Source organism: Lepidochelys kempii, chromosome 5 (genome assembly GCF_965140265.1).
Source record: "Lepidochelys kempii isolate rLepKem1 chromosome 5, rLepKem1.hap2, whole genome shotgun sequence".
Classification (NCBI taxonomy): domain Eukaryota; kingdom Metazoa; phylum Chordata; order Testudines; family Cheloniidae; genus Lepidochelys; species Lepidochelys kempii.
Genome location: NC_133260.1, coordinates 27,935,818 through 27,962,585, shown reverse-complemented (window position 1 = coordinate 27,962,585; position 26,768 = coordinate 27,935,818). Strand labels below are relative to the sequence as shown.

The 26,768-nt window shown below is 42.6% G+C and overlaps 1 protein-coding gene across 7 annotated transcripts in view; it reads left to right on the top strand.

Moving 5' to 3' along the window:
- Positions 1-26,768, top strand: part of RICTOR (RPTOR independent companion of MTOR complex 2) — a 189,001-nt gene that overhangs the window by 83,917 nt on the left and 78,316 nt on the right. For all 7 annotated transcript variants that reach the window (XR_012158870.1, XM_073343822.1, XM_073343824.1 and 4 more), the window contains 4 exons: positions 16,412-16,538; positions 18,199-18,368; positions 19,254-19,321; positions 23,820-23,887. Coding sequence is in view for 6 of the 7 variants with exons in the window: in XM_073343822.1 (XP_073199923.1) it covers positions 16,412-16,538; positions 18,199-18,368; positions 19,254-19,321; positions 23,820-23,887 (433 nt within the window). In the remaining variant the exon portion in view is untranslated. The remainder of the gene's footprint in view (positions 1-16,411; positions 16,539-18,198; positions 18,369-19,253; positions 19,322-23,819; positions 23,888-26,768) is intronic.

Sequence of the window (26,768 nt, the reverse complement as noted above, 5' to 3'; positions counted from 1 at the left end):
GCAAGCCTCCGCCTCCAGGTAGAGGAGAGGGAGGAGCCCTCAGACTCCCTGTTTAATGTGCTGTCTTCGTCGTCACCGGGTAGGGTGGCCTTGCCCCTCCATGAAGGGGTGGCTAAGATTTCTAATGCCCTGTGGCAAACACCAGACCCATCTCTAAGAAGATGGAACGCAAGTACTTTGTACCCACTAAGGGGCATGAGTACTTGTATACCAACCCAGCGCCCAACTCCCTGGTGGTAGAGTCAGTCAACCACAGGGAATGGCAGGGTGTCAGGGTTCCTCCCCCACGCTGAACTCTAGGGTACAGATGTGGGGACCTGCATGAAAAACCTCCTAAGCTTATCTTTACCAGCTTAGGTCAAAACTTCCCCAAGGTACAAAATATTCCCCCCGTTGTCCTTGGACTGGCCGCTACCACCACCAAACTAATACTGGTTACTGGGGAAGAGCTGTTTGGACGCGTCCTTCCCCCCAAAATACTTCCCAAAACCTTGCACCCCACTTCCTGGACAAGGTTTGGTAAAAAGCCTCACCAATTTGCCTAGGTGACTACAGACCCAGACCCTTGGATCTTAAGAACAATGAACAATCCTCCCAACACTTGCACCCCCCCTTTCCTGGGAAATGTTGGATAAAAAGCCTCACCAATTTGCATAGGTGACCACAGACCCAAACCCTTGGATCTGAGAACAATGAAAAAGCATTCAGTTTTTTACAAGAAGACTTTTAATAAAAAATAGAAGTAAATAGAAATAAAGAAATCCCCCCTGTAAAATCAGGATGGTAGATATCTTACAGGGTAATTAGATTCAAAAACATAGAGAACCCCTCTAGGCAAAACCTTAAGTTACAAAAAAGATACACAGACAGAAATAGTTATTCTATTCAGCACAATTCTTTTCTCAGCCATTTAAAGAAATCATAATCTAACACATACCTAGCTAGATTACTTACTAAAAGTTCTAAGACTCCATTCCTGGTCTATCCCTGGCAGAAACCCAGCATACAGACAGACACAGACCCTTTGTTTCTCTCCCTCCTCCCAGCTTTTGAAAGTATCTTGTCTCCTCATTGGTCATTTTGGTCAGGTGCCAGCGAGGTTACCTTTAGCTTCTTAACCCTTTACAGATGAGAGGAGCTTTCCCCTGGCCAGGAGGGATTTCAAAGGGGTTTACCCTTCCCTTTATATTTATGACACAGGGTCAGCCAGCCCCGACCCCAAAGAATAAAGACTCTCTGAGACTGGACTCTTTCGGAAGGAAAATTTATTCTTCTTTGAGCTTCTAATTATGAGTGGCAAACCATCAGGTTCTCCTGGGCCGGTATGAATTCAATCTGTGGGGCTCCCTGCCCAAGTTGGAGGACTCCCTCCAGGAGAGTGATAGGAAGGAGTTCAAGGCACTAGTGGAGGAAGGGTAGCGGCTGCTAGGGTGTCCCTGCAGGCAGCCTCGGATGCTGCGGACACGGCCCCACAATCCATGGCTTCTGCAGTGTCCATGAGACGGGCATCATGGCTCCTGCTCTCTGGGCTGTCCAGCGAGGCGCAGTCTTCCATGCAGGATCTCCCGTTTGACGGGGAAGCTCTGTTTGCGGCAGAAACAGATATAAGGCTGCATGGCATGAGAGAGTCCCTCACAACCCTCCAGACTCTGGGCTTCTGTCCCAGCTCTGGCAAAACCTAAGTTCAAACCACAGCAGACTCCCGGCCAGGCTGCCCTCCCGAAGTATGAGGCCGCCCATAAGAAGCAGAAAGACTATAAGAGATGCCCTCAGAGGCAGTTTTGGCCTGCCCCCCAGCCTGGGTCCTCCAAGGGCAAGCAGGTGGGGAAAAGGCGCTTTTGATGGGACTCTCGGGGGCACCCCGCCAGTCCTCATCAGGGATCCACCCCCAATAAAGCTCCCCTTCTCCAACCGGTTGTGTGCTTTCCTCCCAGAATGGTCACGGCTAACCTCGGACTGATGGGGTCCTCAACGCTATCTCCTGGAGTTACACCCTCCAGTTTACTTCCTCCCTGCCCAACCACCCCCCATCCCTCTTGGGGGACTCCTCGCACGAAGCTCTGCTCGAGCAGGAGGTGGGGCGGCTCCTAGGACTAGGAGTGATAGAGGCGGTGCCCGAGGAGTTCATGGGCAAGGGGTATTACTCCTGTTTATTTCCTTATCCCGAAGGCCAAAAGGGGGCTCAGGCCCATCCTGGACCTGCGAGGTCTGAACCAGTACATGGTGAAACTCAAGTTCCGTGTGGTTTCCCTGGCTTGCATCATCCCCTCCCTGGATCCTGGGGACTGGTACGCTGCCCTCGATCTACAGGACGTGTAATTCCACATCCACCTATTCGAGGGGCTCAGGTGCTTCCTCCGTTTCGTGGTGGGACAGAATCATTACCAATTCACGGTCCTTCCAATTGGTCTGTCCACTGCCCCCAAGGTGTTTACAAAATGCATGTAGGTGGTAGCGGCCTACCTCAGATGGCAGGGGTTCCAGATATTTCCCCATCTGGACGATTGGCTTGTCCAGGGCACTTCCTGGTCGCAGGTGAGGGATCACGTGGTGCTCCTCCTGTCCACGTGCACCGCCTTGGGACTGTTGGTAAACACCAAGTCCATGTTAGTCCCGGTCCAATGCATAGAGTTTATCGGGGCACTCCTGGACGTAGTGTCGGCCAGGGCCTCTCTCCCACCAGACAGATTCAAGACCCTGAAAAGTCTCATCGACTCGGTCACAAGGTTCCCCGTGACAACAGCCAGGGTTTGCCTGCAGCTCTTGGGTCACATGTTGGCATGCACATACATGGTCCATCACGCCAGACTCAGGATCAGGCCCCTCCAGCTCTGGTTGGCCTCGAACTTCTCACAGGCTACTGACAGGATAGACAAGGTCCTCACCGTGCCAGACTCTGTGATCACCTCCCTACGGTGGTAGTCCACCCTAGACAACATGTTCCAAGGGGGTCCCGTTCAGGGACAGGGCCCCGTTGTTGGAGCTGGTATCCGATGTGTAGGACCTGGGTTGGGGGGCCTATGTAGGGAACTGTCAGACCCAAGGCCTGTGGTTGGCTCAACACCTGACCCTACATATAAATGTCAAGGAGCTCAGAGCGGTGTGGCTGGCGTATGACTTTCCGCTCGCACCAGGAGGGCAAGGTAGTCAGGGTCCTCACGGACAACACGGCCTCGATGTTCTGTATCAACAGGCAAGGCGGGGCACGATCCTCTGCCCTCTGCCACGAAGCCCTCAGGCTGTGAGACTTCTGTATAGCCCACGACAGCCACCCGAAGGCCTTCCACTACTGGGCACCCGGAACGAGAGGGCGGATCACTTGAGCAGGGACTTTTCCTCACAACACGAGTGGTCCCTCCACCCAGAAGGACCACTGGCTCTTCCGAAGGTGGGGAACTCCCGAGGTGGACCTATTTGTGACTTGGCAGAACCGTCGATGCCCCCGGTTCTGCTCCAGGAGGGCCCAGGGAGGGGCGCTATCTCCGATGCCTTTATCCTGTCCTGGTCAGGCTGGCTTCTCTATGCCTTTCTCCTGTTCCCTCTAATCAGCAGGGTGCTGGAGAAGATAAAGACGGTCAATACCAGGGTCCTCCTGATTGCCCCAGCATGGCCCAGGCAGCTTTGGTACGGGACCCTCACGGGCCTGGCAGTAGCTCCGCCGTGGCCGTTGCCGCTCTGCCCGGACATGCTCTCTCAGGACCAGGGCCGCCTCCTCCATCCCAACCTAGCAGTTCTTCACCTCACGGCGTGGCTGCTCAGTGGTTACGTGGAGAGGAAAGGACGTACTCAAGACAGGTTCAGTGCAGTCTCCTCAAAAGTAGATGGCCCTCCACTCGCCACACTTATTTGGCGAAGTGGTCTTGGTTTTCTAGGTGGGCGGCGGACCAGGGTGTCTCTTCTGTGGCCGCCCCGATTCAGCTTATCCTTGATTACCTCTTCCACCTGAGGTCCCAGGGCCTGGCGCCCTCGTCAGTCAAGGTGCACCTGGCTGCCATATCGGCCTCCCATCCGCCGGTGCAAGGGCACACGGTATTTTCCCATGCCAAGACTGGCCGGTTCCTTAAGGGTTTGGACCGTCTCTTTCCATATTCTAGACCCCCCGGTCCCGCAGTGGAACCTAAACCTGGTGCTGGCTTGTCTCACGGAACCCCCGTTTGAACCACTGGCCACGTGCTCCTGATCTCACCTCTTATGGAAGGTGGCCTTCCTGGTTGCAGTCACGTCGGCCAGGCGAGTCTCGGAGCTCGGGGCCCTGACCTCCCGAAGGTGGTCTCTGCCTACGACATGGGTTAGGACATTTTTCTACCTGTCCACTGCCCCGAACCTCATGTCTCAAGTGAGGAGTGCCGTCTCCACACACTTGATGCGCGGCAGGCTCTGGCTTTCTACGTCGAGTGGAACAAGCCATTCAGAAAGTCCTCGCAACTGTTCGTCGCCTCGGCTGAGCGCACGAGGAACCAGCCGATTTCCACTCAGCGGCTTTCCGATTGGATCATTTCGTGCATCCATTCCTGTTATGAGCTGGTGGGTGTCCCCCTGCCACCCATTGTGAGGGCACACTTGACTCAGGCAAAGGCTTCGTTGGCTACCTTTGTGGCCCGTGTCCCCATCCAGGACATTTATAGGGTCACCACATGGTCTTCGGTTCACACGTTCACCTTGCACTATGCAATCATCCTCCAAACCAGGGATGATGCAGGGTTCGGCAGGGCTGTCCTCTGTCCTGGGAACTTGTGAACTCCTACCCACCTCCAACAGATATAGCCTGGAATCGCCTATTGTGGAATACACATGAGCAATCACTCGGAGAAGAAAAGACAGTCTTTTCCAAGCTCGAAGACGCCCAAACTTGGGTACCGCTTTTCAAGCGTTCTACTGTAATTTGACTTCAGCCTGTAATTCAGTTACAATATGAAAAATGGGCATGGAATGTAAGGTCTTTCCATTTATCCCCATAGTGAATTTTGGTGTGGAAACAAAAGATTGGCCAATCAGAATAACAATCTTTGGATTCATACCAAAAGTGGTGATTTCCAGCCACCATGCAATATTTACCATTCCCAACATAAGTGGCTTATACTTCACCAGTTCCCCAGTGTCTCAACAGTACTGTGAAGTTTGGAGATTGCTCCCCCAGAGAGAACCCACCTGTTGGCAACACTGTAAAACATTATACCTGCACATGTGGGTGTCCCCTAGGTGCAAGCAACAGGACAAGTCCAGGGCTTTCCAGAACCTGTTGTTGTTTTGCCACAGTATTTGAGGAGAACAAACTTCTCAAACCTTATCGGCTTCATTGTCTTCTAGTACTCCTACTGGTGGTATTTTGCAGTTACTGATATGGATTGTGTGAATGGTGTAAAACAACCCCCCCCCCCCCAAAAAAAAGAAAAAGAAAAAAGAAAAAAATTGCAAAAAAAACCCCAACCCTCTCAAGGGCCCAGTATCATGGGGGTTAATTGTGGAAAGGCGGTAGGGCTCCTTATCCCTATCAATATGATCTCTGCCATACCAAGTTTTCAATTTCTCTGTTGAATAAAGAGGGCAGTTTACCTTGTTATGTATCAATGAGAGAGGCTGATTTTTGTCTAGTGCATACCCTGTGTATGAAGGGTATGCTATGGCCTGGCTGTTGCCCTGCTTTGATGATCCTCACTGGTTTGGTTGATTATTTCATTTACTTTATGCTGTACTTCCTTAAATGCATTCACTATACTGTGCATATTATATACATTCAGAAGTTTTTGATTAATGAGTTCTTTGCTTTGCTCATTCATTGTGCTTAGTGTGTCCGCAGCCAGCTTGTGTTGGAATGCTCAGTCATGTTCCCACAGGGTCTTAATGTCCACTAGGTCCAGGTTTCAGATTGATGCTCCTGCTCTAAACCACTCTGCTAAATCACTGGCAGATAGGGCTCTGTTAGCATCTTTTTTTAATTGATTCAAGTGCCTTTACCTCTACATTTCTATCAACAAAGTCTTTACAATAGTCCTTTATCATTTGCCATACAATTGGTCAAGCTCTGGTGGACATAATCCTTTTGGCAAATGCAGTGAAGTCAAGCTGAACAACATAGGTACATGTAGCAGTTGAACATCACTGTACAGCGCTTCTTTAAGGGACTATAATACCAATCCATTACTGGGTTCTACCTCCACTTTGGGAAATTTTTTTTTCTTTTCATCGTATGGTATTTGTGCCACCCTTATTTCTGCTGTTCTTGATTCTCAAAAAGGTACATATTCATGAGACCTTATTTGAGTAAAATTTACAGGAAACACAAAGCATGTATAATGCCTCTCATGTCTAACATACACATGGAAAATTCAAGGTACTGTGCCAGATAAACTGCAGTGCTGACTTTTTTGTATTATATAGTAGGGGCCTCCTCATCTAGGAGCTGGAAATGTTTTTTTTCCCAAGGTTAAGTGTACCAGAACTCTGTCCCCTACTTGCCAGTCTGCATTTTGGGCTTGTCAGTTAAAGCATGTCCTCATTTTTGGCACGATCCTGCTGTGCACTAGACACATAAATTATAATTTTTCCCCATCTGTCTTATCCATTGTTTTATGGCCAACTCTTCTGTTCTGGGAGTCTCATTTCTCTGCCTGTTATAGCAGTAAAAGGAGACACACCAGTTATCCAGTTTTATTTGGGTTCCCATTAAAGTCGGAAGAGTCATAGTCATTTTTTCATCTTTGCCTGATTCACACACCATTTTCTTTAGCGTTGTTTTGACTGTTCTGTTTGTACTTACTTTTCAGCCACATGCTTCTGGCTTGGTAGAAATATGGAATTTTTGCTCTATTCCCAGCATAATGCAAGCATCTTTCATCACTTCCACTGTGAACGTTGTTCCCTGGTCTCTGTCTCTGGAGCATTCCCCACCTGGAAAAGACTTTCTACTAATAGTTTTGCTGTAACAGGAGCAGGGCTTTTCCAGTAGATGAGGCTTCTATCCATTTAGTAAAGACATCGACAATTACAAGTAGATATTAGTTTGCTGCCTCTTGGGCGCAATAACTCCCCAACATGGTGAATCTGCAGTCTTTCCCAAGGAACCCTGAGGTGCTGTTCCTGAATAAATCCACACTTTGTTTTCCCTGGTGAATTGCTTTTAGCACCAAATAACACAATTGTTAACATGATCTATTAACTTTTTTTTTTATAATCAGGCCATTTTAATCAGTCACTGATAAGTGGCATCAGTATTTTGTTGGGCTCCCAATGATACATCATGCACACATCTTAACATTTCCCTTTTAAGGGGCTGTGGTAGAATTCAGACCAGGTAAGGTAAATCATCCCCTTCAGTGAGCAACAAATTTTCCCTCACAAGGAGCAATTTGCCATTTAACTGATTTAACTCCCCATGTAATACTTTTTGTTTAAGAGCAAATACTTCTGGATCAGATTCTTGTAATGTTGTTAAATCAGTGTTTTCTGCTTGTGCTCAAGTGGTAACACCAAGGACTGGATAATCATGAGTGGGACCTATACTGGAGCTCCACTAGCAGCAGCTTCATCCACCCTATTGTTTTTCTTGCTCACTTCCCCGTGTCTGGAATGAGCTTTTACCTTAAGCATACATACCCACTGAGTTACCCAATTTGTTAGCTAGCTCCCATACACAGGACAAAAGGGCTTAATGGTGTAAAGGCTTTTGATCTGTACTGCAAAATAAATTCATACTCCACCAAGGGAGATATGTTGTCAGAGCCTCACAGATGCACTGAGAGTTTGAACGTGTTATAGTTGCCGGTGCTTGTCCTTTATTACAGAGTGACGATACCTCTCCTACAGCAGCCACTTCAGCATACTGGGTTGAGTGTGTACTACACCTGTACTGCACATGTTTAACCTAAACCGAAGGCACCCAAACCGTACATCTTATTTTTGGTGATAAGATGACTCATCAACATATATTGTCAGACCCTCAGGGTGAAGCCATTCAGAATTTAAAATATGTATTGCGCATGGGATAAAATGGTTAGAGGCTCCTTTTCTAGGATACTTGCGTGGAGTACCACAATTAACAGTCTCGCAGGCAAAGATGAGGGTTGTTTAAGATGACAGACTTCAATTTGGTGCTCTTCCAACAGCAAGGACCACTGTGTCAATCTAGGACTAGTCTGGTAAAATCAGAGATGGTATAGTGTCAAAAGATACTTTAAAGGAGTATGAGCAGTGTACAATTGTGTCCCCCAATCCCATCAGACATCTTAAATGTGTCAAGCTCACCAAACAGTCGATAAATGTTTTTCACATTGGGTATGCTACTTTCCAGCTCCATTCAGTATCCTGGAAGCATAAGCAATAGGTTTTTTTCTGTCATGATAGTCGTGAATTAACACAGCTGAAATGGCTGTGTCCCTGTTTGCAACAAACAATCCAAAAGGTTTTATATAACTTGGAGTGCTAAGAACTGGAGCTTTTGTTAAAGCCTCTTTTAACTTATATGCTATGGGGGGATGTCCATTCCCATTCTACCGTTTTCTGCAGGAGCTGGTAGAGAGGTGCAGTGTTTGCTGTGTAGTCAGGGAAGAAATCCTGACAAAATCCTGTCCTGCCCAGTGAGATAGCAGCACTGTTTCTGTGTTAGAGAAGGGCAGCTCCAAAATCACTTCACCCTTTTGTTTTTCTGGAGCTTGCTGGCCAGGATGCAGGGTTAGTTCCAGGAAGGAAACCTCCTGCAAATAGGTTTCCAGTACATTTTAAATGGTTTTCCCTATCAGAAGTATGCACCAGAATATCATCTACATATTGCACAGCATTTTCTTAATAGGGTTAGCCCTAAGCCATTAGTAGGATTTTTTTTCAGTCTGGGGCATTTCAATCTATTGAACAATTTCTTAGTTTTTATACTGTTAATCTTTTCCACTTACAAAACACCACGGTATAGATTTTTACTCCCTAATGACATTTACTTCACAGTTAATCATAACTCTTATAGTTTAATTTCCACTTTTTATTTGCTATTGCATTATATTAGCCATATCAATTTCCACATGAAGTGTAACTTTTTGTGCTTAAAGAGTTTCCATGTATCCTTATCAATGTGACTTTCTCATAGCCACCTTTAAGGGTCAATCTTTCTAATATGGTGTCTCTTGTGCACTCCCCCCTTCCCCCCCTGCTGTTTCTTAAGAGGTGCACTGTCTTTAGTTTTTCATTCTTTTTCTGCAGTGCTTTTAGCTGCTGTTTTATTACTGAAAAAGGATCTCTCCCCATTATCCTGGTTCTGGCTGGCCCTGCCACAGTTCTGACCATGTCCTCTGGCCCTTATTTAAGAGGATATTGAACTTTAACCCTTTTGGTACCTCAATGCTTTTATAAATGCTAAATAACAAAACCACATGACACTAGATATCTGTGTTTGGCAAAACATCTCTGTCCACTTTGCAACTTTGAATGAAAGATTTGGATAGATGATTAGTGGATTTTTTTTTTTAAAAGCCAATTTATTTCACACATCTTACATTTTCTTTTTAGATCTTTTGTTTTTTTTTTAAATTCTGAGGTCCATTGCTGTACTGTAAACAGTTTATTATGAAAGACCAAATAAATACTTTAAACTTGCTCAGTTTACCCTGCCACTGAGCCTCAACCTTCTTTCCTAAAATGGTTAACTTTGCAAATTGCAATTTATGAGCATATGATACTTTTAAGTTCCTCACATTTCTAAACTGCCATTTTGTTTTTATATTTATGCTTTAGATAAATTTTCACAGGCAAGATAACTTTTTGGGCCTAGGCTCTGCTAATTGCTGAATCCTAGCAATGGTTTTTTTTTTTTTTTAACTGCTATTTTCACTCCCTTATTTTCCTCAGTGTCTCAGCTATCTGCAACTTTAGTAAGCTCATTTACACTTACATTTTTCTTTTTCTGACAGGCAGTATTTCTGTTCTAATTTACGAGGTGTTGTCCCCCTTTTTTCTTACAGTCTGTTGTTTTAGCTGATCAGGACCCCTTGTGTTGCTTTTAATAATCTTTCTGCACAACTGTACATAGGTTATGTCCCCATTTGTACATTTGGAAGTACTCAAGCCATATAGAAATCCCTATTTCCTTTTCAGTGATTTTTTGACTAACTCATCCATAGTCAAATGATGATGTGTCTCTGCATGCAGCAGTCATTTACAGTTGATTATTTACAGACAAGTTCTTTGGGAAAAGAGCCCATTTTCCTTCAGAGGATCTGTAAAGGCTACTGGGGCAAAAGTGTAGTGGGGGTAGTCTCACCACCTGACCAGCCCTTTGCGTGATTTGACTACCTGGTTTCCACTGGGTATGACCACTAGAATTGTATTGCATTGCCATAAGTTAGTTTCATTATTAAACCAACCTTTTAACACTTTAACATCCTCATTAACAGTTCTGTTTCTATTGTTAACACTTCTGCAAACTTTGACTGTTCAGTTCCCTCCAAAATTTGCAGCATTAATTTGTGCAAAAGCTACTTTTTTAACTCACTCTCTCTCCTTAAAAATCACTTGTTTATCTCCCAAAATGACACATTCATCAGCTGATCTCTCTCAGCAGCTCTGAGCTTATTTCTGTGCTTTTTGCACTCATTCTTCAAGGTGGTGCACTTTGCCTGCAAAGACTAGCTTGATCTGCACTATAGAGTTAGGTCAGTGTAAGGCAGCTTATGTTGCCCTAAGTGTGTCTGTCTATACTACAGCCTTGCTCCACAAAAGGTTTAGGGTGTATGTCGATGTAGTTAGGGCAGCGCAGTGTCTATGTAGACGCTTACTTAACATGGGTTGTTGACTAAATTTTCTCTTCATTTTCATGGCTCCATCCCTGGCTCACAGCTTGGGCTGTCACACTTGGGTGGATGGGGGGCCCCAACTAGAGCCCAGCTGCCCCCTGGGCTCCCAGCTACCTGTTCCCAATGGGCTGCTGCCCAGGCTCCCCACTCCCAGCAGGGAGCCCTGCTTCCCCCCGGTTTCCCTGCTCCCAGCCAGGCTGCTGCCTGGGCTCCCTGCTCTGAACGCAGCTGCTAGGTGCTGAGGGCCAGGCCTCCCAGCTCCCCACATTGCAGCTGCTCTGAGAGGAGACAATAGCAGCATGAAATTGAGCCTGGCTGGGGCTCACAGCTGGGGCTGTCACCCTCGAGTGAATGGAGGGGCTCCAGCTGTGAGCCCTGCATGGCTGTCATTTTTCCACAATGCCCCACTTTAGTCACTGCAAGAATCTCTGGTGAGGATACACTCCATCAGCAAAAGGAGGGTAGTGTGGACACCAACAGCTGATTGAATGACTGTGGTGGCTGCAGGTTGACCTAAATTAAGTCGACCTAATTTTGTAGTGTAGGCACCCGCCCTTAGCCCCCAAGTACAATCCCTGTAACACAGCTGCGTTTGTCTGTTTTCTTTACCTTGGGATTGTTTAAGAAGGCAGTATTAATATTGGTCTCCTCTGGTCTTATTATTTAAAATTTCAGTGGTATTCAATGGACCTCTGCCATGCTTTGCCAAGAAGCTTTCTGCATAGGTATCCAAGGTACTTTCCATTTCTCTTTTGCTCGTGATTTTTACTTTAGGAGAGAAATTATAATGGCTCCAGAGGATAAGTCACTACACTTTACCCTGGGGTTTTAGAGCAACTGAAATTAATGTTGGTGGAAGTCCCTTCATGGTTGCCAGAATGTTAGAATTATTATTTATGAAAGGTATTACCACAACACTAATTGAACCATAAATTACTTTATTAAATCCAAAGGCCACATAGTATTTATACAATTGCTGTAAACATATCTATCTGCCTGAAAACAAGCAGTCGCTATATCCAAAACAGTAACAAAGTATTCTTAAGCATATGAGCAGTACACTTACAAACTGGCCACACCGAGGGATGATCATCTCATTCAGACATACCCTAGCATGATCAGCTAGAGTCTGACAAAGAACCTTCAAATTCATAGCTCTCTTTATGCACCTCAGCTAGCTTTTGCAAAAACTCAGTTTGAAGCAGTTCATCCTTGCTACTTTCCTTCTTCCAAGTCCTTCCTTTCTCCCCAGCCCTTTTGCTTACCAGTAGAACAGTGGGAGGGTTTATGCTTGTTTCTTTTAAGACAGTTTTCCTCTGTCTTGTTTCTGCAGCTTTTCATGTTGTCAGTTACTTTTGAACCGTACATCTTTCCCACACTGTAAGCAATATTGCTTATTATTCTCTTGACCTTTTACTTGCTGATTGGGGCCTTTTCTGTACTTGCCACAAACCATAAAGCAGATATTTTCTTAGCTTAAATTTGCCTAACTTTAATTAACTATCCCTACTTGCCATGTAGTGCTATATATGTATTTAAAAGGCCCTGTGTACTTATGTTGTGTATTAGACCTAAGGTTTGTGACACAGCCCCACAGATTATATGGCAGAGTAGAATTGTGTTGTAATGTTTGGGAGAACAGCTTCATTAAAGCAGAATTTATGAGCTTCACATGGCAGCCACCTCCATCTAACCCCAGGAGTACTGTAGTCCCTTCTGCTGCTGGCTGCTCTTTCTACTCCAGTCTGCAACACAGTTTCCCTTCCTATGGACCTTAGTAGCTCTGCAAGATGGGAGGCCCATTTCTGCAGTTCAGCAGCTGAGTAGCTGTGAAGTGACTGCCATGCAGAGCTTTTAAGCCCTGAAGAAAGGAAGTAGCTTGAAAGGCCTTGTCTATACTACAGAGTTTTGTCAACGCAAGTTAAGCCGACAATTTAAAAACTGGTGTAATTATATCGCTTGTGCATGTTAATACAACGCTCCTTCTGTTGGCTGAGTGCATTTACAGTCGGTGCTCTAGCATCAACAGTGAGAGCAGTGCACTGTGGGTAGCTATCCCACTCTGCTACTTGCTACCTTCTGCAGCTAGGAGTTGTGGCAAGGCAGAGTGAATCGCAGTGCAGCATGGGTGGGGGCTCAATGTCTCATGATGCAGTTCTTTCCGTCCCAGCATTCCATGGGCTTCCGACTGCGTTTTGTGACATTTTTCAATGGCTACTGTTTACTATGTGCAAGCCATCTCTGTGTGGAAGGATGGATCCTGCACTGCTCTCTACTGTTGTGGTCACTGTTATGAATACATTGCAGATGATCATGCAGTATATCATGAGCTTCCAATCTGAACAGAAATCAGAGTTGCCTGACCTGCTCTGTGCCATGGAAAGAAACAATACCAGGTAACTTTTAGCATTCATGGAGCAGCTGCACACAGGGTACCGTCACTTTTGGGCTCAGGAAATGAGCACAGAGTGGTGGGATTGCATCATTCTCCTGGCAGAACATGTGCATGCTGGCCCCTCCCTGCAGCTGATACAGAACTGCTTTCCATGCCTTCTCCAAACTCCTCCCACACATTCTTTGCACTATCCTGGAACGTCTTGGTATCCTATTCACTCCACCCTTTCATACAGCTTCTAAAATGATAGCTGGACTTACACACCGCTATTAACGCCTTCACTGCCCTGCACTCTTATCTCCCTTCCCACCAAGTCTTGTGGGTGGTGTTAATTGGTATTTAATAAAAACAAACTCTCTGAAAGATAACCAATCTTTGTCTCCTACAGACGGTGGTTGCTGCTGGTAGTAAAATATAGTGGCAGTCTAATCATTTGCTGACTACAAATCCCAGTCAGGAATCATCACAATTTTTATGCAAGGCGGCAAGTTAACAAAGCATGGCAGAATGCAGTATAGAAGAACACATTATTCATGCTCATTGTCAAAATGTTGCCTCAAAACCTCCCTGATTTGAATAGCCCCCCAGCTGTGCACCTCCAATAGCCCTGGTATCTGGCTGCGCAAATTCAGCTGCCAGGTGATCCACCTTCACGCCCCACCTGGGGGGAACTTTTTACCCTTAGCCTTGGAAATATTATGGAGTGCACAGCAGGCTGCTATGACCACAGGAATATTTTGGTCATTTATGTCTAACCTGCCGTAAAGGCAGCATCAGCGTACTTTTAATCTGCCAAAGGCACATTCTATGGTCATTGTGCACCTGCTCAGCCTGTTGTTGAAGCACTCCTTGCTGCTGTCCAGGTTTCCCATGTAAGGCTTCAAGAGCCATAGGAGTAAGGGATATGCTGGATCTCCCAGGATCACTATGGGCATTTCAACATTCCCCAACGGAAACTTCTGATCTGGAAACGAAGTTCCTACTTGGAGCTTTCTGTACAGGCCAGTGTTACTGAAGATGCATATGTCATGCGCCTTCCTGGACCACCCCGCGTTAATGTCAGTGAAACACTCACAGTGATCCACAAGCACCTGCAATACCATTCAGAAGTACCCCTTTCTATTAATGTAGTCCATTGCAAAATAGGGAAAGAACAAGTTAAAAATTATTTGGACAAATTAGATGTCTTTAAGTCACCAGGGCCTGATGAAATGCATCCTAGAATACACAACGAGCTGACTGAGGAGATATCTTAGCCATTAGCGATTATCTTTGAGAAGTCATTGAAGATGGGAGAGATTCCAGAAGACTAGAAAAGAACAAAGATAGTGCCCATCTATGAAAAGGGAAATAATGACAATGCAGGGAATTACAGACCAGTCAGCTTAACTTCTGTACCCAGAAAAATAACGGAGCAAATAATTAAGCAATCAATTTGCAAACATCTAGAAGATAATAAGGTAATAAGTAACAGTCAGCATGGATTAGGGCCAATATTGTAAATTTTGTCACCATTTTACACATCAGGGGTCATTGAAGCCAATCTCTCACTTCTGAGGGTAAACAAGGATGCATCTTCTGCATGCGTGCTGCTTCAGACCCAGTCCCTACTCTGCTCGCCTTTGTGCCACTTTGATCCCTGCACAAGTGATTGCCAATTGGTGCGGAGAAAGTGGAGGAAAGAACCTTTGCAGAGGATTGGTGAGTACCTCTAGGAAAGTTTCCCTGAAATCTCTCTAGGATTCCCATGAAATCTTGGTGTGCCTTAACACACTGTTCTGCTGTACTGCTTAGCTGCAGAAGGAAATGTAGAGCACACTCAAACACCGCTGGTCTTGTACGTTTCTGTCCCTTCACCCACTTCTTGAATATACAGAGCAAAGGACAGCTCTATCTCATATAACCGAGGAGCATCAACTCAAAAAGTTCACTTACCAGGGCTCTCCTCTCCTGCATCATGCGCACCAGAGACAGACTGCTGCGACCGGGTAGACCCCTCTGGTGTGGAAAAGAGGTCCTGACTTGCTGTGCCACTGGACAACCCTGATGTGTGCACCACATCGTCCTCCAACTCAACCTCCTTGTCCACGACTTCATCCTCAGGGTCAGTCCACTGTCCTCCGCTTCCAGCCCCATTTGAAGTATCCCCAGGGCTTTTGGCAGTGGAGGTGGGGTCGCCACCAAAGATGGCGTCCAGCTCCTTATAGAAGCATCAGTTATTCAGCACCAGAGCGACGGTTTGCTTCCCTTGTATGCCTGCCTCAGCTTCTTTGTCTTCACACGGCACTAATGCATGTCCCATACATAGTCTGTATCTAACAAGCCATGAGAAATCTGACAATCAGTATCGAAGTTCCTATGGCTTGAGCGGAGCTGGGACTGAGCAGCTTGTTCTCCCCACAGTGCCAGCAGATCCAGCAACTCAAATGTGCTCGAAGCAGGAGAGCGTTTGCTGCATGGAGCCACCATGGTCAGCTGAGAAGATGCGATGTGAGCTGTCCACACCCAGCTAACAGAAAGTGGAATTTCAGTAATTTCCATGCCTTTAAAGGGGGAGGGGTGGATGCCTGTGTACATGGTGCAGGACAGCGGAGTTTGAACCACTGCCCAAAGCGGTTAGGATGGGCATTGTGAGACACCTCCTGGAGGCTATTTAGAGTGATATAATGAAGCATTGTGTCTACACTGCCACTTTGTCAATATAACTTTGCCACAAAAATCTCTACGCCTCTCATCGAGGTGATTTTATTTTGTTGGCAAAGCAGGAGCATTTTGTCGGTAGAAGGAACATTGCAGTTTGTATACCTCCACTGTTTTGTCGACGAAACCCGACTTTTGTCGACAAAACTGTCTAGTGTAGACAAGGCCTAAGATACTGCAGTCCATCTCTCTCTCTCTCTCTCAGTAAAATTTAACAGAGGCTCCTGCAGAAGTTCTGAGTAGGCTAGTAATCACTTTTTTCATTGCTGCTTTACCCTCTGGAACAATCTCCCCTTCCATTTTCTTAATGCCCATGTGCAGAAATTAAAATACAAACGGAGGAATAAGATAGAAAACCAAAAGGGTCAGCCAAGAAGCTAAAGACCAGAAGGCAGTGGTTTAGAGGATTTGTAATATAAGCAAGTAATATAAGGGGCTATATGTTTGGCTACATCATATTATACACATGATTCTGGACGTGGGTGTGCATGTGGCAACCTAGAAATTGCTCATCCTTTTTTGGTTTTTGTTCTTTTGGCAGATGATCACTGTGAATGCTTCCTTGTTCCCTAGCTCTATTACTAATTCCTTGATAGCAGTTGGAAATGATGGCCTTCAGGAGAGAGACAGAATGGTTCGAGCTTGTATTGCCATTATCTGTGAACTAGGTGAGAATGTTGAAACAATTATCAAATTCAATACAAAGCATCAACTCATCAAATCTTTAAAGGATCCTTTCTTTTGTAGGTTTTTACTAAAGTGCTTTTCTCCCCCCCCCCCCCCAAGTAATCGAATATATTATAGTAGGTAGTTTGTAAAGCAGATAATCATGGGTTTTTTTGTGAAAATGCCACAAATCTAGTGAATATTTTTAGTTGTCAAAAAAGTCAGTCAATTTGAAATCTAGTCAGTTTAAAAAAAAAACACACCCAAAAAACAAAGAAATTGACGATTTTATCCTTGTCCTGAGCTCTTTGCCATTTTTTGTGGTTTTTACAATTAATCTTTGCTATAAAAAAATAAAAGTCCCTCCCTCCCATCCCCCCATGTCAGCTGCTGTGTAAAAGACGCACACAAACTGGCAATAATTGTCTTTGTGGGAGGGGGAAACTGAAAATTACTAGGCACTGTCAAATGTGCAAATGAAGCTGCAAAATGTTTTCCTCAAGTACTTTTCAGTTATAGTAATGGTGACCATTACGTGTAATAATAGGTGGCAGTAGTTTCGGAGAAAAATGCAAGTATTCAAGTTGGCCATGTCTTTTTAATATGTTAATCCCCACATTTATTACACATGTTAATATGCATTCCAATCAGATATTAAACTGTAACATTTAATTTGCATGAAAAGTTTTAAAATTGGTAATATCCACTGACAACAAAAAATAAGTCTGTTTTCACAGAGATCATTTGGACAATGTGACCTTTATTGCATCCACCATGCTTTGTAGAATTAGTGTAGAACAGTTTCATTGAGATCATTTCATGCTAGTATCAACTGATGGGAAATAAGTGTAACTGCTGTTTTCAAGATTTAAATTTTAGATTTAAAAAAGTAGAAACTGAACTATCTTTGACACATATACAACATTTATACCGCAATGCAAATTCATTCTATTCCAAAAACAATATACCTATAATGAAATGTCCATGTACTCTTGTGTGTGTGCTCAGAAGCAAGCATATTCGTCTTTGTCAAGAAGCACTGTGCAGTGACTGACTCTTGCCAGTATTTATATTGATGAAATATTATTGCAATATGTCAGCAGCTGATGGGGGTATCAACAACATAACTTGACTTCATTAAAAGCTTTTTATGACCACCACCACCTGATGGCATTTACAGGAAAAAAAGTTTATAAACAAATTTTTGATATATTAATCTCAAATATAATGGGTTGCACTCCTGATTTCTTGCTGCAAGTTTATAGATAATGCCATTACATATTCCAGTATTAGCCATAGTTAGCAAGATTCAAAGAGGCTTCAGAGGTTTATGTGGATAAAAATATCCAGGGTTTAAATAAGTGAATTCTAACAAAGAGTATTGGAAGGGAGCTAAAACTTTTTGCTTCAGGATTTAATCCAATCTCTAACCATTAGGGATTAGGATGAAACCTTCATGGGCAACCGGTTACCCCACATCTGCCTACTGTAGGGTTTCTTGCACTTTCCTCTGAAACATCTGTGGGGTGGTCACTGTTTGGGACAAGGTACTGAACTAGATGGATCAAGGTTCTGATCCAGTATGGCGGTTACTATATTGGAGGCACTTAAAATTTTTACTTTCGTTTGAGTTGTTAAATTGACATTTTTCTCCTATTTTAGCACTTCAAAATCCAGAGGTGGTAGCTCTTCGGGGTGGACTAAGTACCATCTTGAAAAATGTGATTGATTGTCAATTAAGCCGAATAAATGAGGCTCTCATAACTACAGTTTTGCACCTCCTTAATCATCCAAAGACTCGACAATATGTGCGAGCAGATGTTGAATTAGAGGTAGTAATTTCATTTTCTTTTCCATTCTTAAATGTTATTAAATTATATTTATTTTGAAATCCTGAAGCGTGGGTGACTTGTCACATGCAAGATGCAGTACCATTTCAAAATAGGAAAAAAATGGAAGTGGACCACAGTTGCTGGTATAACTTATTGTACAGTAACTGAGGGCTTCACTTTGAGAATAAGCTTGACTCAAACCTGTAATCGGTTGTTCCAGCTTCTAGGAAAAGAGCTGTTTGCTCTGTATATGAGAGAAATTAATAAATTTTTGGATTTACTTTACCACTTCAAAATATGTGCTAGTGCACATTAGTACATGAGCCTTCTGGTTTGCTTCTCTGGACAAGGAGAGGAATATATCTAGCTGTACAAGAATAAATTGATAAATCAGATGCTGATTTGTATCATGAATGTTAATAGAATTGAGCATCGTTGAGTTTTGAAATGAGAATTAGGCAGATACTTCGTGCTCATGGATATAGCTGTTTATTCTGTCTTGACTAATGTGTCCTTTTTGTGAACACAGTGTAGAATTTACTGCAACTCTCACTAGTAACTGAAAGCTGTCTCTGACAAGTGGGGATACAGTGCCATTTAGGCTAATAATTTCTTTCTTCCTGAAGGTGGGGAGGGGTAAAAGTTTGTTTTGGTTATTTTGCTACTAATTAGTGACATGAATAATTTAATTTACTGTTCACTTCAAATTTTATTCTGTACTCTACTATAAAAGTGTCAATTTTTAAGTGAAACACGTTATTTTAAAATCTTTAAATGGATAAATAAAAGCATAAATTGAAGACTTGAGGGGTGGGGGTGGGGAAGGAACAAAGTTCTTTAATTTGTCAAGAGGATACACTTATGTGTGTGTTTCTATCTGCTTAGCGAATTTTAGCTCCATACACAGACTTTCACTACAGGCACAATCCGGACACAGCAGAAGGACAGCTGAAGTAAGTACTAGTACTATTTCTTGTGTCACAGGTTGTGGTAAAGTTGCAGTATTATAACTGAACATTTTTTTCCATTGTAAGAGATTTAAATATACTATAGTTCACAAAAGTAAAAGAATAAAGATTTATGGTAGCCTAGGTAAAATTAAAAGTGTAAACTGTGTAGCTTGTTGAGTTACTTATAACTTAAACACTAAAAATTAAATGGGTTATAAATGTAGTTCTCTTTAAATTATCAAAGGCATGAATTAGAAATGGAGTTATAAACCTTGTTGTGTGAAGTAGAGAGTTTTGGTGTCAAGGAACATTGGACCCCTTTTGTGTCATTTCAGTAGTAGGCAAACCAGCCTTCAGGGTGACAGTCTAGTTAGTATAATACCCTCCTGGACTAACCTAACAACAAAAGGGAAGGGGCTAAACATAGTGCTAATGCTCAAGCATATAACCCTTGATGAAGGGACAAAAAGAGAAAAAAATTGCCTGTATATCAATGCTAGAAGCCTGAGAAATCAACAAAAGTTAAGTGCTCATTCATCAGAAGAAACTGGTATTACTGAAATCTGGTAGAAATCACATGAATAGAATGTTAAAATTTCTGCATACACTCAGTTTAGGAAGGATGGAGTTTGCAGAAATGCTCTTCTAAACCAGGTAATGGTATCTTTGATGTAAATTAATTGACAGCTCAGCAGCACAGGACCTGGAATGTTCTTAGATAATTTTCTGACCAATAAAGCAAAGAGAGGGGGATTAGTAGAGGTCTAGTGTAGACCATCATATCAGACTAGAAAACAGGAGAAACAGTTCCATAAGCTTCTGTCTATAATATATAGATAGAGGGAAAACTTCATTACCTTGTAGGTTTTCAGCCTGGAGGACATATGCTCAAGGTGTCATTCTGCCAGTAGTAAACCATTTTTGGAGTTTATGGCATCTCTGTGCACAACACTCTGAACTATGGGGTGTTTCCATGTCCCTGAAGCAAGGAGACAAAACAGTAGATTTGTCTGCATACAGAGGCTAGGCTCATACCATACTAAAGTTCTCCAGAGTTTTCTGCCTCCATTCCTGGGCAGAGAGCAATGTTGGACCAGGAGTGTAATAAGAACCTTATAGGTAAGATCTAATTTTCCCTTCTAAATTATAGATAATTTTCTAACCGAGTATTATACTCAACTTTGGGTAATTTAGTATTACATATCTTTTTTTGACATAAAACAGTTGATGGCTCAACTAAAAATTAGTGGTTGCCTATGTGCCAGTAATCACAATCTGAGTACATTCGTTAGGTTCAAACAGAATATAATCCCAAAATGTAACGTATTTGGCACTTTACAATGCCAATTTCCCAAAACTGAAAAATTACAGCAAAATTGATTAGAAGGAAAAAATTGAATTGGGAATTGTTTAATAATGTTCGCTAGATAATTAAAGCGGTACAAGTCTGTAATCAGTTAAGAAGGCTATTTAAGGTTTAAAAAAAAAACCTCTCAAAACATCCTGCCTAATAAGCGAAGTGAAAATAGTGACAAAATACAGTATATAAACATGGACAAAAGTTGACAGCAAGCACTATAAATTATGAAGTACAGACATCTGAAAAAGGAAGCTAAAGAGAATGAGAATTTAAAAATTTTATTAAATTCAGGAAAAGAATAAATTCTAGCAGTGACATAGGTTCATTTCTAGATGGAGAGGGTAGAATTGTAAGTTATGATACTGAAAAGGCAAAAGATTCAATAAATATTTCTGACTGTATTTGGAAAGAAGTTGGATGATGAATTCATATATTATTAGTAAAGGAATAGTTTGTATTGAGCAGTAAGTTGTTACATAGCACCAATTAAAGTAAAATATTGTTAAGTCTGCAAGACCATTTAACTTGCACCCTAGAGTTCTTGTTTTTAAAAAAAAATTGTTCAAGGAGTTCTCTGAACCACTGACGTTGGTTTTGTTTTTTTAAATAATTATTGGAAAACTGAGGAAGTTCAACAGGACTGAGGAAAAAAAACCTAATATCATGTTCATATTTCAAAATGTAAATTGGTTAACCAGGGCAACTATTGGCCTGTTAGCGTGACATTAATTCAGAGCAGAATAATGGAATGACTGATATGGGATGCAATCAGAAAAGAATTAAGAGATTTGAAGCATAACTAATGACAGTCAACATGGTTTTTTGGAAATACATCTTGTCAAACTTGATATTATTTTGTGGTCATATTACAGGTTTGGTTGATGGAAACTGACAATATGCTATTTATTTATAACATTTGAACCAGTACTGAACAATATTCTGATTACAAAATTAGTGCTATATATAATCAATATAACACATATTAAAGAAAATAAAAACTGGCTAATTTGCAGATCTCAAAGTAATTATTAATGGGGAATCATAATCAAATGTGAGTGTTTCTGGTGTGGTCCCACAAAGGCTGTGTTCTTGGCTCATTCCTATTCTGTGCCTCTATCAGCTGGAAGAAAATGTAAAATTGTTGGTAAAATGTGCATATGACACAGACTGGGTAAGTAAGGAGAACAGGTAATTTACACTAAATGATCCGGATTGCTTTGTAAAATGGGCTCATTAAAACAACATGCCTTTTAATATCTAATGCAGAGACCTACATCTAGGAACAAAATATAGTGGTCATGTTTATGTAAAAGATTGTGAATTGCATCCTAGAAAGCAGCGACTCTGAAAAGGACATCGATATCATGATAAGTAACTGAATATATGTTGTTAGTACAATGATGTGGCTAAGAAGGCTAATGAAATCCTTGGCTGTACAAACACAGAAATATCACATAGCAATATGGAACTGGCATCACTTTGTATACCACCTATGTGAGGCTGTTGTTGGAATCCTAAGTGCAGTTCTGGTGTCCATACTTAAGATGTTGAAAAAATTGGAAAGGGTTTAAAAAGAGCTACAAATCATTTGAAGTATGGAAAACTTACCTTACAGTAAAAGACAAGCTAAACAGATTGAGCTTATCAGAGAAGTTAGGGACAACTTCATCATGATCTAGAGATACTTGTATGGGCAGAGTATTACTGAGAGTAAAGGGGTCTTTAATATAATATAGGCAAATCAAGAGCCAGTGGCTTCATGTTGAAGCTGGACACATTCAAATTAGAAAAAAAGTGCAAATTTTTACCAGTGATTTTAATAATTGCTCATTGTATCATCTTACCAGGGTTGTCATAGAGTCTCCATTGCTTAATTTTTTAAATCAAAAGTGGATGGCTTTCTAATAGATCCTCTAGCTCAATCAGAAATTGTAGGCTTGATGTAGGGATTACTGTATAAAATTGTGATATGCATTATGGAGGTCAGACTATAGACCCCTTTTGGCCTTAAAAATCCATGGGTATGGTTGTGTGTTATACTACCAGAAAATTAGAGGGGGTACAGCCCATGGTAGATGGGATCTTAGTGGCTTTATGATTACTTTTTTGCCTTCCTGATTCTGGGCTGTTCTGGAGGTTGGAGTGGCCCTAGCATAATTTTTGGCAGTGCTGCCCAAAATATTCACAGTGATGTGCTCTGTCCCTACCCTGCACCCTCTGTGTTGGGCCTCCCAAGAGATTGTGTCTAAGGTTGCTGTGGCAACATTACGTAGTCTTTGTGTTTGGAGAATTCTGTCCCAGCTAGTGAAATGACTTCATGATCACTTTATGCTGCTACAGCTGTGTTCAGGGGTTGGCCTATGGGGGAGAATCCCTTTCTGTGAATTCTGTGAAGCCGCGTAGTTCTTTGTGTAGTTGACTGGGGAATATCTATAACATTTACTATTACAATAACTTCTCTTGGCTTGATGGTCAAAAATGCCAAGGTGCATCCTTCTGAAAATGTTATGTCAACTGAAGAAAAATCTGCTATCCAAATGCTTATAAAGTTATGTGACTTCTTTATAAAATTATTGTGGGATTTTATTTTGGTCTGTGATGGTAGTGGTCTAAATCAGAACTTACATCTTCTCAGAAATACATTTTTCAACAGAAGAGGCCTGAATGTTTTATCTTAGGGGTTGTTGCCTATCACAGTAGTTTAAAAGTTCATTGTTAACCATAGTAAAGAATGTGACAAATAACGATGACACCTCTGTATGAATCACTTGCTAAATATTTTTAAAACCTGATCTTTTATCCCCTCCACTATCTTTAAAATTGAAAAAATCTTGTTTATAATTGGCTTTTTCATTTTTAGATTAGAGAAGCATTCCATGGCTAGCAAGGTAACTCGCTAGGGAGATTGGGTTCTTTAATTTTACAAGAAAAAAAGTCATAAAATTAAAACTCTGATTCTGTAATCTTTATATTATAAATATGGAACCTGAATTTTTTACGTTGTGTCCCATTCCCCATCAAAAAGCCTCTAATAGTTAGTTGTACTCTTGTTTGAAGTGGCTGGTAAACAAAGTATTGCTCTAGGTTTAACAGTAACGTAATGGTAGTATATCTGTCTGGCATTTGTTGTTTTTATAACAGAGAGGACAGAGAAGCACGCTTCCTAGCTAGCAAAATGGGAATAGTGGCAGCATTTCGGTCATGGGCAGGTAAGTGGTTTGTTTTATTTCACCCCGCCCCTACCCCCTATTTGTGTGCAGAGAAGGGAGTTTAAAGAGTGAGAGAATGGCTCATTTAAATATAGAATCTGTTCCTATGAGTCTACTTTGTATTGTCTTCATCAGTACCTTGTCTGCAATGATATTAATGTGTTTTGATGTGTCAAATCAGATGAGGTTCCACTATGTGGCGTGCTCTGATTGTCATTCCTCACCAAGAGATGCAACTCTTGTTGCCAATTTGGGAATTCCATATCCAATATCTGTTTACTTTAGCTGTGTTTCCTGATATTTGATGGGTGAGGCTGATGATCACCGTAGTCTAAAGTTTTATCTACACTGGAGATCTGCCCTATTCACTAACCAGTGCAAATAACGCCACTGTTTGTCTGCCTGAAGAGTTTGCACCAGCGTAGCCTCACCAATGACTGGCCACTGATTGCTGTAATTGGGGCAAATCCCCAATGTAGACATCACCTAAGGTTTTTGAGGGATTTGCCCCAATTACAGCAATCAGTGGCCAGTCATTGGTGAGGCTATGCTGGTGCAAACTCGTCAGGCAGATGTCTGATTAGAAACATCTAACAAACCATTCCCTGGTTGCCTCTTATACAACCTCCCTCACCCACGCACTGGGAGCTAGCTTAAAAACCTGAAAGGCCCTTCAGAAGACTAAAGGAACAGTGGGCTTGTAATATGCCACTTCCCTTGACATTTTCTTTATTATTTGTCCCTTTTTCTGCCCCTTTGGTACTCCCCCCCCATAATTTTAGTTTTTAAGGTGTACTTATAAAGGATTTTTAAAAAGGGCTTGTGCCCTCTTTTGCTGCTTTCATACATAAAGGTGGCTTTAAATATTTTAAAACAAATAAAAAGCTAACTTTTTCCTACTTGTGTTTTTTACCTTTATAAATATCAGGAATGTAGAATTGGGAGGGCTCAGAAGTGCATATTGTGAGCTGTGGTATAAGGGTGTTTGGATAAAACCTTCCTTCTATCCAAAAAATTAGTCATTGAAATATTTACAGAAGTAAATACATTTAATTTTTAAAGTTTGTCTAAAAATCCCTTCCCTTCTCACTTTTCACTTTTAGCTTTCGTGATTTCACCATTTCAGTAGTTTTCCTAGTCATCTGTAGTTTTCCATTCTCAAATGGAAAATACCTTTTTAAAACAAATACATAAACTTTAGGCTTTTTTGTACATCAAAGAATTGAAAAAGGTCAGAAGCCCAAATTTTTGTTCATTGGAGATTGCATTTAAGACAGAGCATGCATGTTTTTTGGCAGTCATTGACTCGTCCTGTTGGGCTGTTCCATACCTAATTTCTCTGTTACTGTATTTTATAATACAGTGATAACTTAAGGGTGCTTCCACTTTCCAATATGATAAACATATCCTGGGATAGTGTATTCTTCTTCAAGTAGTGTCCACATAGGTGCTTCACTTCAAGTGCTTTGTGAGCCCTTGACTCGAGATTTTTCAATAGTAGTGTCCATTTGGCCTGCTCGTGTATAGCTATATGGGACTGCGCAGGTGAATCACCCTCAATTTCTTCTCAACCATCTCAGCCTGAGACTGAGGCCTAGCTTGTCTGCCTTGAGCATGCTTCAGCTAACTCTTTGTTTATAGTTTAGTAATAGGTGGTAGTTTGTTAGGTAGTTAGTAGATACATAATGAGAGGATTAACTTTATGCCGCTTTCTCCCTCTGGAGACCCTTACTCTTCTGGCAGGGCATGCCCAGCTCTCTAGGATTCAAAAGTTGCCTCTGTTGTCAGAAAGTTAGTGACAGCCCCTCTAAATGTGTTTGCTGCCTGATCATAGAATCATAGAATATCAGGGTTGAAAGGGACTTCAGGAGGTCATCTAGTCCAACCACCTGCTCAAAGCAGGACCAATCCCCAACTAAATCATCCCAGCCAGGGCTTTGTCAAGCCTGACCTTAAAAACCTCAAAGGAAGGAGATTCCACCACCTCCCTAGGTAACGCATTCCAGTGCTTCACCACCCTCCTAGTGACAAAGTTTTTCCTAATATTCAACCTAAACCTCCCCCACTGCAACTTGAGACCATTACCTGCCTCGGACAGTTACATATATCCCAGATGTGTAACTTCTGCCTGGCCCTTAAATCTAGAGCAAGGAAGAATCAGGAGACCAGGTTGAAGCTAATGATGCTGATTGAAGCGCTCCCTTTTATCTGCTTCAGAATCAGGTTAGGAGACCCTCCCTGAACATCTGTGTCTAGGCACCAATTGACTTTGGTGCAGATCTCCCCCTAAGAAATGGAAGAATCTTGAGATCCCAGTGATGATTCCCAGAAGCGGAGCTCTGGCTCTCATCATAAGGAGGCTGCTCCCAAAAACCTTGGTCCTCCTGCTGAGTCCATGGTATCGGAAGCTTCGACCTCTTGGTTCAGCGCCTTAGAGGTGAAAGACTCTTTCTCCAGTACTGGCAAGTCCCTGAGCTCTAAGGAAAAACAGTGCTCCGACAGAACCCCAGTAGCATCTACAAAGTACAAGGAGGGCAAGGACAAGCATTCATCCAGACTGGTACCATCAGGTACAACTCTGTCATTGATACCTCCCCAATTGGGACCCTCGGTACCATGCAAACTAAAGCATTAGACATGATCGATGCCTATTTTGTTACACTTTAAATCTGTGGTACTCCTCTGCTTCAATTGCCAAGCATGCTACCGCATCAGCACCAATCCTCCACTTGGTACCACAGGAATTTAGATACCCAAAAGACTTATCAGTGGCAGATGAACCAGAATTTCCACTGCTCATGGTTACTGAATGCTTCTCAATACTGAGACCCTGGTCTCTGGACTACTGTCGCTCTCTGGTACTGCCAGGCTCTCCATCCTT